General features: G+C 29.3%; 2 protein-coding genes across 3 annotated transcripts; one reads left to right on the top strand and one right to left on the bottom strand.

Annotated features, from left to right (window-relative positions):
• Nucleotides 1–1,277: 1,277 nt before the first annotated feature.
• Nucleotides 1,278–4,920, top strand: LOC127248757 (TGACG-sequence-specific DNA-binding protein TGA-1A). Of its 2 annotated transcripts, none has more exons than XM_051271272.1 (9): nucleotides 1,278–1,508; nucleotides 1,629–2,335; nucleotides 2,435–2,509; nucleotides 2,595–2,654; nucleotides 2,747–2,824; nucleotides 2,913–2,976; nucleotides 3,813–4,084; nucleotides 4,156–4,383; nucleotides 4,476–4,920. In XM_051271272.1, exons 2-9 carry the CDS (start codon nucleotides 2,177–2,179, stop codon nucleotides 4,518–4,520), a joined length of 981 nt encoding a protein of 326 aa, XP_051127229.1. In that variant the 5' UTR covers nucleotides 1,278–1,508; nucleotides 1,629–2,176; the 3' UTR covers nucleotides 4,521–4,920. The 2 variants fall into 2 exon arrangements, with proteins under 2 accessions (XP_051127229.1, XP_051127228.1); XM_051271271.1 differs by having other exon boundaries at nucleotides 1,280–1,508; nucleotides 4,472–4,920.
• Nucleotides 4,921–8,507: 3,587 nt separating this feature from the next.
• On the bottom strand, nucleotides 8,508–11,465 carry LOC127248412 (glutathione hydrolase 1-like). Its single transcript, XM_051270730.1, has 6 exons — nucleotides 10,992–11,465; nucleotides 10,134–10,652; nucleotides 9,803–10,038; nucleotides 9,394–9,661; nucleotides 9,095–9,232; nucleotides 8,508–8,905 (listed from the first exon to the last, which is right to left on the bottom strand). Exons 1-6 carry the CDS (start codon nucleotides 11,343–11,345, stop codon nucleotides 8,678–8,680), a joined length of 1,743 nt encoding a protein of 580 aa, XP_051126687.1. The 5' UTR covers nucleotides 11,346–11,465; the 3' UTR covers nucleotides 8,508–8,677.
• Between the last annotated feature and the right edge of the window lie 5,656 nt (nucleotides 11,466–17,121).

Genomic DNA, 17,121 nt, shown 5'->3' with positions numbered 1-17,121 from the left:
TGTCTTTGGTGTGTGAATTAAATTGTTTTATACAAAGATAGATAGATGCCTCCATATCGCAATATCATATTTCCATAAATAAATAATAATTCAAAGTTAATGTACCCTAATTGAAGACTTATTACCAACGTCTCTATAAGACTTGAAGAGCCACTAATATGGAAATGGAAAGGTTAGTAAAAATAAATTTTAAAAAATAAAAAGAAAAAATCGAGGTTGCCTAACTTTAATTCTTTTATTTAGCCTTATGACAATCTTAGAATAAACGTGCGGAAGGAACTACATTTATATAACAAAATATATATATATATATATACATATATTAAAAAAATACATTTTATATATAACAGAAAGTTAGATGGGTGGTTACGTGCACAGAATGTGCTCATTCACTTCAAACAAATAATAATAATAATAATAATAATAATAATAATAATAATAAAAAAGGATATACTTTCATTTTGTAATGTTCTATTTGATATTTCAACGTATTTTTAGGCAATTAGAATTTTTGTTATAAAATAATAAATTTATCATTTATCTTGTATATAAAAAATGAAAGAGTAAATAAAGTATGAGTAAAAGAGTAAATTTTGTGTATAAAAATAGAAAGAGAATAATAATTGTTGGACATTTCAAATAGAAAAGTAGGACGTTAAGTCCACAGATGGAGTATATTTATTTACATACGGTATGTTTCTTTTGCCCAAAATCCTAAATTTTTACTATTTAGACTTTGTGTTTTCCGAAATAAATATATTTTAAAACATCCCATCAAAATATTATTTTAATATCAAATTCAAACAAATTTTTTTAAAACTTAACCAAAAGAAATACACTCTAAATAAAAAATAAAAATAAATTATTAAGCTCGGAAGGAATATATTTTTTATAAACAAAAAAAAAAAGAAAATGAGTGGTAATTTGAACTAAACAATGAGAAAAAAAAAAATAATACTACATCATCCCTCCTAAAACAAGAGTAACTTTTAAAGACAAAAATACTCCTATTAAATTGTGATATAAAAGTAATATAAAAGTAACGATATTTGTGTAATATATTGAAACATAATAATATTAATTATATTAAACAGATAATATCATTACCAAATAAAAAAATAGTATATTATTTTAGAATGAATAAAAATAAAAAATAGTATATTTTGTTATGAGACTGATAGTGTAATAAAATTTATCCGAAAGTGTATATAGAAGATTCTAGATTATTTATTTATATATAAGTAGTGGTGAATATATTAATTACTAATATTCATCCCAAGCAAAGCAATACAACAGAACGAAAAGGAGGCTTTTTGTTGTGGGGTTGATATCTGCTGGAAATGGAAATAGAAATGGATATGGATATGGAGTTGGAGTTGGAGTTGGAGTTGGAATTGGAATTGAAATTTGGAATAAGGGACAAAGAGAGTGAGCTGGTGCGCATATTACAAGCAGCCCATAGGCGCTGCGCCACACCACGGCGATTGCTTCTGCTTCTCCCTTCCATGGTGGAATTTCTACAATGCACTGTAGCTTAGGATATATCTCTTTACAAACCCCACCCCACGCACTTCAATTCAATTCTCTATCAATAATTTATTATTATTATTATATCCTTTACTCTACAGTTGAGTTGCTGCGATGATGATGTTCAGTGTTCAGTATTCACTGTTCGCCTTTTCCTTAACTCCGCATTTATATACAAATCGCTTCAAAGAGATGATGCTGCTGCTGCATAAACATTCACCACTCATATTCGATACTTCTCCTTTAAGGCAACAACCAAGTTTGGGTTTGTAGTATTGTATTGACGCTGCAAGTTAATTTGCTTTGGATTATCGTGTTTATTTTGGATCCAGGCTTATCGATTGAGCTGAAACCATGCCTATTGAGGCCGCCTGTTTATAGTTCTACACTACAGGTTTTCATTTCAGTGGTTTTGAAGCTTTTGCTCTCCTCTGTTTTCAATATCCAAAGTTTTGCAGTGGTAATTTTGTCCTTTTCGGTGATGCTATCTATGGTGACACTGATTTGAAAGGTTTGGTGTTCTCTGTTTATGGTTTAAGCGAAGTTAATACAGGAGATGCTCTGTCTCTCAGAACTGTAAAATTTGAATTCTTATTTTTATTGCACTTGCGGACAGCTTCTTCTTGAACTTAAACAACGCCAAAGCAGCATGAATTCAGCTTCCCCACAGTTTGTTCCATCGAGACGGATGGGCATCTGTGATCAATTACATCAAACGAGCGTGTGGGGAAGTTTCAAAGACAACAATGTATTTTTCACACCTCCATTGATGATGCCTGAGGTCGAGGACACTAAGCTAGACAATCAGGTACAACTCATTAATATTTTCGAATGCAATCTTTCCTTGGGTATGTCTATATGCTTACCTTTCAAATTGACTTGCCTTACTGGTCTATGGTGTACCTAGTCTGAGGATACCTCGCATGGAACATTTGGGCTTTCCAATAAGTATGAACAAGAAGAAAGCAAACCAGAAGATAAGGTTCAGGAACTAGATGTTCACTTTGAGATTATTCTTATTTTCCATACCTTGATTTATAACTGAGGTTGAAGTATGATATACATAGGTGCAGAGACGATTAGCACAGAACCGGGAGGCTGCGCGTAAGAGCCGTCTTCGGAAAAAGGTTTGGCAGTTTCTGTTGCTCTCTGATCACAGGACAATTACAATTTCGAAATATCATCGTCTAGTTTTTACACTATGGACTTTTTGTCGTAGGCGTATGTCCAACAGTTAGAAAATAGTAAGTTGAGACTCATTCAGCTAGAACAAGAACTTGACAGAGCCAGAAAACAGGTAGAAGATATTACATGTAGTCTTCGATTATGTCTATCTTTATTTTCTTACAATTAAAAGAATCTATAAAGGAATTATATGTTTGCAGGGAATGCATGTAGGTGGCCGCATCGATGCTAGTCAGTTAAGCTACTCTGGCTCTACAAATCGAGGTATTGTTGTCTTATACTCCATCCATCAGTGTCCATATCTCCTCATCGATATTTGCAGTGATTGTTTATAGCAAAAAATCTTATTACTAATTGTGTTTAGTTATAAAAATATTGATCAGTGTAGTGTTCTTGATTCCCATTTTTATTTACTGTGAAATATAAATTTGCCAATAACCCCTGTTTGTTTGTTAAAACATTAATGGATCATATAAATAACTTGTTTCAAAATTGTGCTGTTGAACTGCATAAAATGCTTGTTAATAAATAAATAGAACTGTTTAACTATATAACATTAACATGGTGCTTAATCAAACGATAAATATTAAAATCTTATAATCTAATGATAATTGAATAATGTAGTTTTAATTAATTATTTTGTTAATCTAATGGTGATTATATCATGTAGTTTTAGAATTGATGTTGAATCATATGAAAGATCTGATGTACCAGAGAAGAAACGAATCTGTTCAAACTTTGTTGAACCTTGTTAAATGACTATCTACTAAACCAAATACGAATACTTTTGAACTAAGTACAATGTCCAATGAACTGAAAAAACCCACTAGTCTATACATACATTCTTCGGGCATTAATATATCCGTTGATCTTTCCAATAAAAAAAAAAAAAAAAAAAAAAAAAAAACTCACTAGTCTAGATTGTTCCTAAAAGTGAAACTTTAAATGATCAAGAAGACTAAATAGCTGGATTTGGCCAAGAGTTGGGTGAAGTATATTTATATAACAATTTGATCTACCAAGACTTAATTACTTTCCATGTTTAACCTTTTTTCACAATTCATATGTCTCTAATAAGTATCATCGATCGAAATGTTTAGGTATTACAGCATTCGAAATGGAGTATGGACACTGGGTGGAACGGCAAAATAAGCAGATCTGTGATTTGAGGAATGCTTTGTATGCTGAAATGGGAGACGCCGAGCTGCGCTTATTTGTTGATATCGGAATGAAGCATTACTATAACCTGTTCGATATGAAAGCTACAGCTGCAAAGTCCGACGTATTCTACGTCATGTCTGGCATGTGGAAATCATCCCCCGAACGTTTCTTCTTATGGATAGGTGGTTTCCGGCCTTCAGAGCTTCTCAAGGTGACGCACATATTTAATTTCATATATCAAAACATCCTTCCAGGCATCGTAAACATCCGCACTTTCACCAGGTTCTCTTACCACATTTGGAGCCATTGTTAGAACACCAGCGCCGGGAAGTTTCAACCCTCAGGCAATCATGTCAGCAGGCCGAAGATGCACTGTCACAAGGCGTCGAGAAACTTCAGCACATTCTAGCTGAGGCCTTAGCCGACGGGCAATTAGGCGAAGGGAATTACCTCCCTCAGATCAGAGCTGCCATGGACAAGATGGATGCTCTGGCTCGATTCATGTGCCAGGTTGTAATAAATATCTGCCAACCATTCTCTATCGATGTCTTTATATCCCATTTTCATTACATTTGCCTTTTTTTGTTGCGGCGATCAGGCAGATCACATTCGGAAAGAAACTTTGCAGCAGGTTGCGCGGATACTGACCACACGGCAAGCTGCTCGAGCCCTCATTGCTCTCGGGGAGTATTGGCAACGCCTTAGGACGTTAAGTTGTTGTTGGTCCTCCCGGTCGGTCGAACAATGCCTCAGGTGAATGACTATCTACAGGTTAGCGCAAACCCTTTTTGAGTCTTCTCTGGTTTCTTCATATCTTTTGAAACTGATCCTTATTGTGAATCAAAAGTTTATATATATATATATATATATATATATATGATCGTTCAAAAAGCATGCATTCTGTGATTGTTTGTTGATTTTGCTTCAGCTTGATGATGCATATTAGTTTGATAGATATATGCGATCATATATACAGTGGCGGATCCAGCTACTTGTTTTATTAAATTATCATTGTAATATAAAAAATAAATTACAATTGGCCTATAACTTAGACAATTATGTACAAATTGTAGTGCTTTTCAATTATGATTTCATAGATTTTTGTTTGATTTTTAAAATTTGAGTGTATATTAAAAGTTTTTGGTATTCATAAATCTATGAATTTTATTATATTTGTATTGAAAATTATAAATAAATAAATGATATAATGTGAAATCTCTCGTTGTATTTCTACGAATTCTTGAAAATATATTATTATTATTATTAGAAATGGTAAATATTATGATAATATCTATTAATTTGATCAAAATCTTTTAATAAAATAATAATAATTTAAAAAACTAAAATATACTACAAAAACTAATAATAATTTCAAATTTTAAAATATAATAGCAAAATGTTAAAAAAAATTTACAAATATATGTCTTTAATTGAAATTATAAATTAATTTTTATTTTCTCTTCCATTAAAAAAATCAAATAAATTTAATTAAAAAATATACGGAGAAAATTTAAACACAAGTCACTTGACAATAAAATATTATTACTCTTCATATTCATTTACCCATTGTCATTTCACGTCAAACTTGTTAAATTAATAATAAATATATATACATATATAAAATTAAAAATAGTAATATATACAATAGTATAATGCCACAATTTTTATACATCATTAATAAAATTTTTTTTTTTTTTAACCATTATATTTTTGGTATTTTTATTTAATTATTTAAATGTTTTTTTTTTCTGTATTTCATATCAATTTATACAAATTATATAGATCAATAAAAAAATATTTAAAATCTTATGAAATTCATATAAATTTATAAACAATTTAATAAAATTTATAAAAATCTTTTTAAATCAATATATATTATGTTTATATTTTAAAAAACCATATGAAAAATTCCAAATGAATACACCGCGTTAGTTTTGAATATAATAGAAAAATTAATATATTATATAATTAATTAATTTTTTAATAAAAAAAAATCTAAAGGAGACTATCTTTAAAATAATTATAAAAAGACATTTTTAGTTAAAAGTTTTTATGTGGATATTAGAATTGAAACATAAAATAATCAAAATAATTAATATATATATATATATATTTATATAAACATATTCAAGTGGGTCCTATGATCATAGTAGTTATAAGATAAATCCGCCTCTAATTTGTTTGATTATGATTTCAAACGTTAAATCATTATTATTTTATTTATCATGCACAAGTTTTTGATAAAAATATATAAATTTTTATAAAATATCATATCAAAATATTATCTAAAAAAATTAAAATAAACACTTTAGTTAGAATCTTTTTAGGGTGTGTTCGTTTGTAGGATTTAGACAAAATTCTACTATTCATTTAAAAATTTTCTCCAAAAAATATTAAATTAAACATCTATTTTTTATTTTTTATATTATATTAAAAATCAATTTTACATTCAAAACATCACATCAACATCTATTTATATTACATTGTACAACTATTCAAATTCAAAATTTTTACTATTCAAATCTCAACTCAAAATCCAAACTCCCAAACAAACACACCCTAAAATTGTTGTAGTGATATTTTCTTATTGTTGTTAGTGTGTATGCGAATGGTTCGCCGTCGTCTCGGTCGAGTCCTGTCTGACTTAGTCGAGTCATAATCGGAAAACTTAGAGTTGCAGAAAAACTCACAATCGTTGGGAGAAATGAGCGTCGGAAATTACGTTTTGTAGGAGGAAACTCTTTTAGGCACTATAAATTAAGGTTTGAAAGAGAAAAAAAAAAAAATTGTAACCCTTGATAAACTGGACAGAGGTGTTGGCAGGGACGTCAAGGGGCGGGTTCGGGACGGGTTTTGCAGGCACCGAGACCCACCCCGTTAGAAAATATTAGGCTTCGAGACCCGCCCCGCTCCGAATCCTCCGGGTTCAGGGCCAACCCGGCAAACTTATTTTTTTAAAAAAATATATAATAATAAATATTATTTTAACAATCGAATACTAAAATAAATAGCATTAAAAGCAAAAAAAAAATCTAAAAACAATTGAATATTGATCATAAAAATAAGATAAATAAATAATATATTTTTATTATATAAATATACATATATTAGCTATAATAATTTTAAAAATTTATTTGGAACAGGCGACTAATTGAATTTTATATTTAAAATTATTTAACTAAATAAATAATATATTTTTATTATATAAATATACATATATATTAGTTATAATAATTTTAAAAAATATCTGGGTTCGAGTCTGGGTTGGGGCGAGTTTTTAGTAAAACCCGTAATCTGCCCTGAATCCGACCGGATTTAAAATTTTAAATCCACAATCCGCCCCAAAACATATTATTTAGACCCGAAGCCGCCCCATTAAAAACGGATCCGGGCGACGGGTCCAGGTTATTTGGCATCCCTAGGTGTTGGCCATGGGAAATTGAATTTTGTAGATAGAATCGCACTTATTTTGTTAGAAGAAGATGAATACACTGTAAATGGACGTTTTCAAGTACAGTCAAAACAAGCTTAATTACTGTAATTACAAATTTATTAGTACATAAATAAATATTTAATTTGGATTTTTTGTTTAATTTATAAATATAATAAATATTTTATTTAATTATAAACTTAAAAAAATTGAAACCATTAATATTTAAATTTTATACTAATTATAAAATTATTAACATATTTATAATTTATATTAATAATAAACTAATAGTCGATATTTTCCGATCCGGCAAACCATGAAAATATCTCGATAGACTTGATGAACATGTAATTTGATAGAATTTGTAATGAAGGGTTAGCTCTGTTAATATTTCAAATTTAAATTATTATTATTAAACCATCATGTTAATGTAAGAGGTTTTGATCATGTATAAAGTGATTGTATGTATAATGATATGTTTGTAATTTAAATAAAAATTAAAGATATTTTAATATTAGTGTATAATTATTTTTAAATAAAACAGATGAAATGAGAAAAATGGTAAATTGATATATATAATAGATTATATAAATAATCCTAACAATAATAGAATAAATATTTTCCATTGTAAAAGCTTGGACTCCTCTTTTGGTAAAATATAATTAGTAAATAATTAAAAAATATATAAAATTTAAAATTTAGAAGATGATTAAAGTGTATAATTATGTGGGACGGAAGGAGTATTAAATATAGTTATATTAAGCAGGTAAAATAAATCATAACCCAAAATAGAGAGGTATTATTAGGGCATGGCATTTTTTTTGGCGTTGCTTCCTTATTTATTATTATTATATTTTTAAATTTTTAAATTTATTTTTTTATTTTTCTAAATTTTTAAAAATTTATTTTAAATTATAAAAATAAAAAGTTGGTTTAAAATAATACTCTCTCTGTCCACAGAATAATGTTCTATTTTTTTATTTGGAATGTCCAATAATTATTGTCCTTTTTTTTATTTTTATACACAAAATTTACTTTTTTATCCTTACTTTATTTACTCTTTCATTTTCTATACACAAGATTAAGGGTAAATTTGTCATTTTATAACAAAAACTTTAATTGCCTAAAATTGCGTGTAAATATCAAATAGAACATTAGAAAATGTACGGAGGGAGTAGAAAAAATTAAACATTTGAAGAATAATAGTGAAAAATAGAATTATACTTGGAATAAAATTATTATAACAACTGCATATTTAAAGTTAAAATTTGCATAAATAAAATTGATGAATTGAAAATGGTCTCAGAAAGAAGTATATTTATGGTCCACCTGTTCCACCATTAATAAATTAATTATTGATATATGAGAATGGGATCAAAAACCGGCCGGAAATCCGGCCTTTCTGGGGTCACTAACACCAATAAGTTGGCCTGCATTAGGACCAGTGAGCTGCTGAACTACGAATTGGCAAATTGTTCCACCGCCGTAGCCTTGAACAATATGTCCTTTCCTTTTCAGGGACTCTCTTATTTCCGCACCTACCTCAAACACATCGCCGCTCGGCACTGTCCAATTCTCATACTGCACCACGTTCGGAACAAGCTGCAAATAATATCCGCATATATATATATATATATATTAATTATTATAAAATAAAATAAAAAAAATAGCAATTGACTATAAAGAAAATATCAAATATTATTATATATATATACAAAAACATATTTCATTATAATATATATATATATAATAATAATGTAGTAAATAATAAATTAAATTAAATTAAATGACCTGGTGATAGAGTCTTGGAGCTAGGACAGATGAGAGTGGATCTTTTCCTCTCACTAAATGACCAAGTAAAACTTGTGTTGTGCCGGCAATTATCAGTGCTCCTCCACTTGCACCTACAACGCCTTTCAATTTTCCGTCCTAATTAATTAATAACGTAACAAAAAAAAAAAAAAAAAAAGTAGCGTCCAAATGTTAGTTAGTCGATAGAATATTTTGAATAAAAATAAAAAATAAAAAATACAGTAATCAAACAAACAAAAGAGAGTGCTCAACCACTTGAACTACAGTTGCTTATATACCTTAAAGATGATGGTCGGAGTCATGGATGACAATGGCCTTTTCCCGGCGGCGATAAAGTTCGGAGGCGCGGGCGGCGGTTCGCTCGTTGAAATGTTAGTCGTCGGAATAGAGAAATCATCCATTTCGTTGTTTACAATAATTCCGGTGGACGGCGAGAGGAACTTGGAGCCGAAGTACGCATTGATGGTGCTAGTCATCGACACCGCGTTGCGATCCTTGTCTACGATGGAGAGATGGCTTGTCCCGTGATCGTATAATTGGTTCCACCTATAATAATACACGGAGAATAATTATAGTACTGAGAGCACATGAAGTATAAAGTGTGAGTATAATATCGAATTAGCACTGTAACCGACGCCTCTTTGGTACTTACCTATATCCTATTGTATATAATTAATTGTAACTTACCTCCCACCGTAATGACTTGAATTGAATGTCGTTTTGTCGTTAATCAACATCTTCATTCGTTTAGCGAAGCTTTTCGACAACATATCTTTTAGGACATCTTCGATGTCCACAAAGTCGGGGTCGCCAAGATTCATTCGTAGAGCGAACGCCGTCTTCAAACTCTCGATTTTGCGGTGAGCCATGAGGGGATCGGAAATGCTAGACAAGTCTCGATATTGCTCCAACATGTTTAGCATCTATTCAACGCGAAAGACACTTGTTATTTGTCTCGTCGAAAAACTTAAGGTAATTAACTAAAATCAAAACGCGGACGTAGTAATGTAATGCTTACGAGTGCTAAGGCCGCGCCTCCGGAAGATGGCGGAGGCATGCCGAATATTTTGACCCCCATAACATCCACAACTATGGCTTCTCTAACTTTTACGGTATAGCTCGCCAAATCCTCGCGCGTTAGTATTCCTCCGGCCTCGGCTATATCCTTTATCAAGCCTAAGCCTATCGATCCGTTATAAAAGGCTTTCGCTCCGCTATTTGATATGATCTTCAATGTTTCCGAGAGTTTTATGTTTCGGCAAAGAGTTCCCGGCTTCAATAGACTCCCATTCGATGTGAAAACATGGCGGAGGCCCTTGTCCGCGAGAATACCCGATTCGGATGCAGTCATTTGCATGTGGAGGTATCGCGAAACCGGAAATCCGTCCTGAGCAATTTTAACGGACGGTCGAACAAGCCTCGCCCACGGCATCCTCCCGTATTTCTTCCATGCAAGTTCGAGGCCTATGACTTCGCCGGGAACAGCAGCCGAGAGCGCGCCGCTCGCTTTTAGTGTACGATTTCCGGCATACATATTCTACAACGGTAGATAATCAAAATGCGGGTGATCAATCATTTGACGCTACTTTTATTAGTGCGACTAAAAGAATATGAAAAATCAAAGCGAACTCTTATTGTTGGAAGACTATATAATATGTAATTAATAATATATTTTTTTATAAATTTAAACCTTTAGAAGATACAGTTATCTAGTTTCTTTTATTTTTATAAATTTAAATTTTTAGAAGAGATGATCATTTAACAGTGACTCAATTTCTCTCATTTTTATAAATTTAAAATTTTTAGAAAAAATTGTCATTTAACGGTTACCTAGTTTCATTTAAACTTTTAGAAGAGATATTCATTTAACAGTTACCTTTGAAGCCCGAAGGGGAGCAGTTTCTCTCATGTCGTAGGCTTCGGTGGTGTTGCGGTGGGACGAATGTACGAGCATAAAAGCGCCGCCACCAATGCCGCTAGATGCCGGATTGACGACACCGAGGCAGAAGGCAGTAGCCACCGCGGCATCCACGGCATGGCCGCCTTCCTTGAGGACATCCCGGCCTATTGTCGAGCATAGGCCGTGATCAGCCGCCACGACGCCGTGACGTGCAACTATCGACGCCGGCATCCGATCTCCGGCGGCGGCGGCGGTGGCCGAGCTCCGATCGAAACATGGCGACAGAATTACAAAAAGCCACAGAAAAATCGATGATGATTGCATCAGCATGAGGAGATCTGCAGAAGATCAAAATTTCAATGAACTCTGTAAAAATCATCTCTGGAATTATCGATAATTAAACTTCACTGCTCCTTAGCTGCAACTTATATTTCTCAATAAAATAAAATAAAAAACTTACGTTCCTTAATTTATAAATAAATATTACTGCAGATTGGAGCTGTATAGAAGAAGGCTTATGAGGTTTTGGAAGCCATTTTAGGCGTGCTTTTCCTTACCGTCGTGTCACTGTCATTTTAGGTTGAAATTTTGTGGCCTATATACATATCATCTATGTATGTATAAAATCAATCACTTCAAATCGCTTTCCCACGTACACATAATAATACATATATGTGGGGCAATGTATGATTAATGCAATTCTACATTTAATTTTATCAGCAATGTTCTTTATTATTATTATAAATATGTCAAAAATAGAAATAAATAAAACATTTTTTAGATAGATTCTTGACCACTGAATGTGTCATCTAGACATATATTTTGTAGATGAATGAATTTTATAGTTGAAATTTCTACTTTTAAACAATTTCTATAAAAATAAACAAACCACAGCCAGAAAAAAAAATAATAATAATAAATAATTGAATTATTAGTCAAAAGAATATCCAATAGTAAGATTAAGCATTTGAAATGCAAGAAATTAAAGCACAGAAAAATCTGATTATTCAACCCAATAGGAGGTTGAGATGTCCTATTTCAAATATTTATAAAAAAAGATTCCAATATAGAAATACAATACAAATTTTCAACTTTTTTAATAAAAATAATAATAATATTTATTAGTTAATTAAACATATACATATAATTAAATAAATAAATCTCAAAATCAAGATTAATAATATATACCCAAAAAATGAAGCAGGCTGTGTATCAACAAATATGATTAAATTCTTAAACTACATACATATAATTAAATTCAATTTAAAATGCATGATATTATATATATATATATATATATATAACAAAATACCTTGGACCAACTTGGGATTTCCAATCTTCCAAATTTCTCAATAATTTTATCTAATAAAGAAAACTCTTGTTACAACATGTCTGCATTTTATAGCAAATAATATATGCATTTTATTTAAAAAATATTAATTGACTTGTTATCTTGGACTCTCTAAAATAATTAATATGCATTTAATTTACAAGGCATTAGTTGAATGGATCATATCTCATTAGAATGAATACATACATGACTAGGATATGCCAATTTGTGTTTGAGATGAAGTCCAATTAATTGAAGAAAATAAATTTATTATATAGCAATTGTGGATATGCACATCTCACCTACTCAACAAATCTCCACATAATAATTTTAGTAACAAAACGTTCCTTTTTGCATCGTTGTACTTAATATTAAAAATATCATTATATTTGTATAATTTTATTTATTTATTTTTTTTTTGTACAAATCTCATTCTATTAGTATTATAAGACACTAATAGAAGTATTTTTGCAAATTTTACCGTGTTTTGATATATTCATTAATATTCAAAGATCAATATGCAAAAAAGTAAATAAGACCCTTAAAGCCGGACGAAAGTAGTATTATTTTATTTTACCGAATACCATATCAAATATTTGATTCATTCTAAAATACAAACCAAAATACATCCTTTTCCTTTTTAATTGCATCAATTCTTAAATGGCATATAATTAATTATTAAGCCTTAATAAAAAGTTCAACATAGTCGTATGGTGACTTAGCATAGCAATATAATAAAGAATGATTTTTGTAATGTATATAAAATTTTACCATTATCCCATTAACAGTATCACTCCAAGTTATGTAGGGAAGCTAGGATGTTTGGATGAGGATTGAAGCTAGATGAAATCAATGTCTTAATGTATTTTAACAAATATTAAGTTAATTATATATTTTAACTAATCTATTTTTTATTTTTAATTATTATTATATAATATGTTGTCCCAAATAAATTTCATCGACAATGATGGGCCAATTCTGAAAATTTTTTATCAATCGGATAGAAAAGACCTAGGCCGATGTAACATAATCTTGTTAGCATCGGGTCCAATCATTTAAATTAGATTAATCAATTGTGAATTATGATTAATGGCGGGCCCAAAAAAATGCAAGACCAATAGAAAAATCAGTTCGACCGATGGCTTATGAGGTTTGGCTATCGAAATAGATGAATGATAGGGGTTGGTGGAGCTTTGGAGTTAATTTACATAAACAAGATATTAAAATGTCGGGTAAACTGTTTTTTAGTCCAGTATCTGACCTTATTTATCATTTTAGAACTTTAAGTGGATCATGTCTAAAAATAGTCTTGTAAAGTACAAATTTTTCGCTAAAATGGTTCTCCGATGCCGGGCTCGCCATGTTGGCATGTCGTTGCTGACGTGGCTGACATGTCATTGCCACGTAGATGCCACGCTAGTGACACATGGAATTTTTTTATTTTTTATTTTACAAAATGTCTTGGTAAACTATTTTTTTTAGGTATATGACCTCTTTTTTTATTTTTAGTTCTGCATCTACGTGGCGATAACATGTTAGCCACGTCAGCAAAGCTGCCAGCGTGGCAAATCCGGCACCGGAAGATCATTTTAGCGAAAATTTTTTATTTATGGGACTACTTTCAAACATGGTTTATTTAAAGTACTAAAATGATAAAAGAAGTAAGATACGAGACTAAAAAAAAAATAATTTACCCTAAAATGTGCAACAAAGGAATGTGCTAGTTTGATGAAGGTTACATAAACCCTTGAAGTTGCTAAGGAGATGTTACAAATAATTATAAAGAAGGAATATGCAAGCGATTGTAAGGAAGAAATACAAATGAACCGTGGGAGTAACATTGCAAAGAGTTTAATGCATGAAAGCAAAATTAAATGTGCATTTTAACAATATAAAAAACGAGTTGTTTAGAGCATCCGTTATAGTCGTTACATTCAAGTTATTATTTTCTTTATTTCTCTCGTCCACGTTATATTCATTTCAATATTCAAATTACTTTTTTTTTATCACCCGTTGTAGTTAATTACCTTCAACTCATTACATTTACTATTTTATAATACCTACAATAATTTATTTATTTGTATTTATTTATACATAGTCCTATATTTTTATATAATATTATATTTTAATTTTTAAATATTAATCTATGTGAATTTAATAATTTGAAACATATAATTTACTATTTTAAAATTTAAATAGGAAAAATTAGAGACAAAAAAAAAAATTAAAAATATAACAGATAAAACGTTTTTAAATATATTTTATAAACAAATTTTATTAAATTTGAAATTTGAAATTTGAAATTTTAAGATTAAAAAAAAAAAGGATAATACTTTATTAATTTTTATTATTTTTATTGAAGGTAACCGATTCTTCAGAAAGGTAATAAATTTAGAATAATTGTATTTCTTCTTAAAGTTAATTAGTATTGTTATAGTAAAAATCAGAAAGACGATTACAAAAGTAAAGAAAACTGTAACAGATACACTTAGGGAAGAAGACAGGCGCACGTCTCATCAAACAAATTTATCATTTCATTTCATTTGACATTTACTTCTGTCATTTTTTCTTCTTTTTGTTTTTTTAGAATAATGTATTTGATCTTAATCAATTGCAATTTGTTTGTGCTGTTTGCTTTTCGATCAATATATAATACATTTTTTCAAATTGATCGCATATCACCGAAATTTACGTCGAGTCATTCGGAAACACACCGATTCTCTCGGAAAGAAGTTTTAGATAGAAAATTAGTTTTCAGACCAACAATAACATAATGCAAATTTAATATAATTATATAAAATATTATTGTATAAGAAAAAATATTTTATAAAGTTAAAAATATAAAATACAAAAATAATATTATATCACTAAATATTAATATTTATTTATTTTATTATTTATTATTATTTTTACTTAATACATTTTTAAATTGTTTACCAATTACATAATACCTAAAATTTCGTGTCTAATCTAAATGAGACAAAATAGCTTGAACGAATAGAGTATTATTAATAATATATTTAATTCTATCCCAAAATTATAAATTAAGGTTTAGCAATATATTTTATATTATTCTTATCACTTTATATTATTGATTTTTAAAAAATAGATAAATTACAATTCAAAAAACAAAAATATTGTTATTATATTCATATAAAATGCTTTTGAATATCTAAATAGAAGGATAATCTAGATATTTTTATTGAGTGAATAGATTGCATTAATAATTTTATAAATTAGTATAATTGTGTCGTACCTTTAATTATATAGGACCTTAATATATTAAGGCAAACAAAATTAAGTCAAATAGAATAATACTCTCTCCGTCTAAAACTAAACTTCTTATTTATATCAAAATATAATACAGAAAATGATAAAAATACTTTTATTAGTGTCTTATAATACTAATATAATAACATTTGTACAAAAAATTATACAAATATAATGATATTTTTAATGTTAAAAATAATTACGCCAAACATAAATGAAAAATTTAGTCTTAGACGAAGGTAGTATTATTTATTCTAATACTCCCTCCGTCCCAGAAGAGACGTTTTGTTGGGAGTTGGCACATGAATTAAAAAATAATAATATTTAATTGAAAATGGTATAAAGTAGAATGCAAAATACTAGAATGCCCTCGATTTTTTAAGGATTTTAAAAAGTAGGTTAGAGTAATAATTAGAGGTAGTTTGAAAAAATACGAATAATTTTGTTATAAAGCGAGGACCACAATTACTAAATAAAGAAATAAGACAATTGTTTTAGGACGAACGAAAATAAAAAAAACAAAACAACTTTTTTGAGACGGATCAAGTATTATGTAGTAAAAAGCACCATTTTAACACATTATATTATTATAATGAAAGTTGTACTAATGATTTAAGTCACTTGAGTAATTTACATTATATTATTATTTTTGTTGTATTTGTAGATGTTATTTATATTCCCAGTCCCAACTCAAATTATCATGTTTATCATTTTCGTCCGTCTCACTCAAGTATCATTTTTATTTTAGTAAAAGTAATCATACTCCAATATCAAAATATCTTTAACTTTTACCTAAATACAAACATAGCATTACACGTACAATTACTTTTTACAAAAAAAAAAAAATCAAAATATCAAAACCTCTTACGCATTTCTACTAATTAATAAAATATTAGTATTATTTCTTAATCTATTACAAAACTCCGAAGAGCCGGACCGGGATGGAGGAAGTATTATTTTGTAGTAAAAAATCTTTGGGTAAAAAATTAACAGTATAATGCCACAAATCACTTATTCCTTTGGTATATAGAAATTTCTAGTCAATTATTATTTTGGTTAAATCGCACAAAACTTACACGTGGTTTCATGAAATTGCGTCAAATCTCCTATACTTCTGAAACTGCGTCAAACTCTCTCGTGGTTTCATAAACTCTGCGTCTAACTCCCTCGGCGGTCCTTATTTAACGGTATTTAATATAAATACGCCCAAACTGCGAATAAATTTTAAACTCTCAATTTCTAAACCCCTCAAATTACAATTATATTCATTTTTCTGCCTCAAAAAATAGTAAATATACTAAAAAAAATAGTTATTTTTCTCAGGTTTTAAGAGTTTATTTAGACTAAATAGAAGAAAAATAAATATATTTGTAATTTTAGGGGTTTAGAAATTGAGACAGTTTGGACGCATTAAGGTCAAATACAATTAAATAAGGACCGTCAAGGAATTAGACGCAGAGTTTATGAAACCACGAAGAAATTTGACGCAATTTTAGAAATTTGGGA

The sequence above is a fragment of the Andrographis paniculata genome, unplaced genomic scaffold, assembly GCF_009805555.1.
Source record: "Andrographis paniculata isolate CXL003 unplaced genomic scaffold, ASM980555v1 Contig34END, whole genome shotgun sequence".
NCBI lineage: Eukaryota > Viridiplantae > Streptophyta > Magnoliopsida > Lamiales > Acanthaceae > Andrographis > Andrographis paniculata.
The sequence above is the reverse complement of the archived record's forward strand: the minus strand, read 5'-3'. Positions and strand labels throughout refer to the sequence as shown.

What these genes read in the sequence shown, in the direction of transcription:
- LOC127248412 (XM_051270730.1), bottom strand. Translation starts at nt 11,345, where the DNA reads ATGCTGATGCAATCATCATCGATTTTTCTGTGGCTTTTTGTAATTCTG. An exon ending in TCAAGTCATTACGGTGGGAG is followed by an intron (nt 9,662 to 9,802) that starts GTAAGTTACAAT and finishes GTATTATTATAG; the next exon opens with GTGGAACCAATTATACGATC. An exon ending in CTCCAAGACTCTATCACCAG is followed by an intron (nt 8,906 to 9,094) that starts GTCATTTAATTT and finishes TATTATTTGCAG; the next exon opens with CTTGTTCCGAACGTGGTGCA.
- LOC127248757 (XM_051271271.1), top strand. Translation starts at nt 2,177, where the DNA reads ATGAATTCAGCTTCCCCACAGTTTGTTCCATCGAGACGGATGGGCATC. An exon ending in ACACTAAGCTAGACAATCAG is followed by an intron (nt 2,336 to 2,434) that starts GTACAACTCATT and finishes TGGTGTACCTAG; the next exon opens with TCTGAGGATACCTCGCATGG. An exon ending in GGCCTTCAGAGCTTCTCAAG is followed by an intron (nt 4,085 to 4,155) that starts GTGACGCACATA and finishes CACTTTCACCAG; the next exon opens with GTTCTCTTACCACATTTGGA.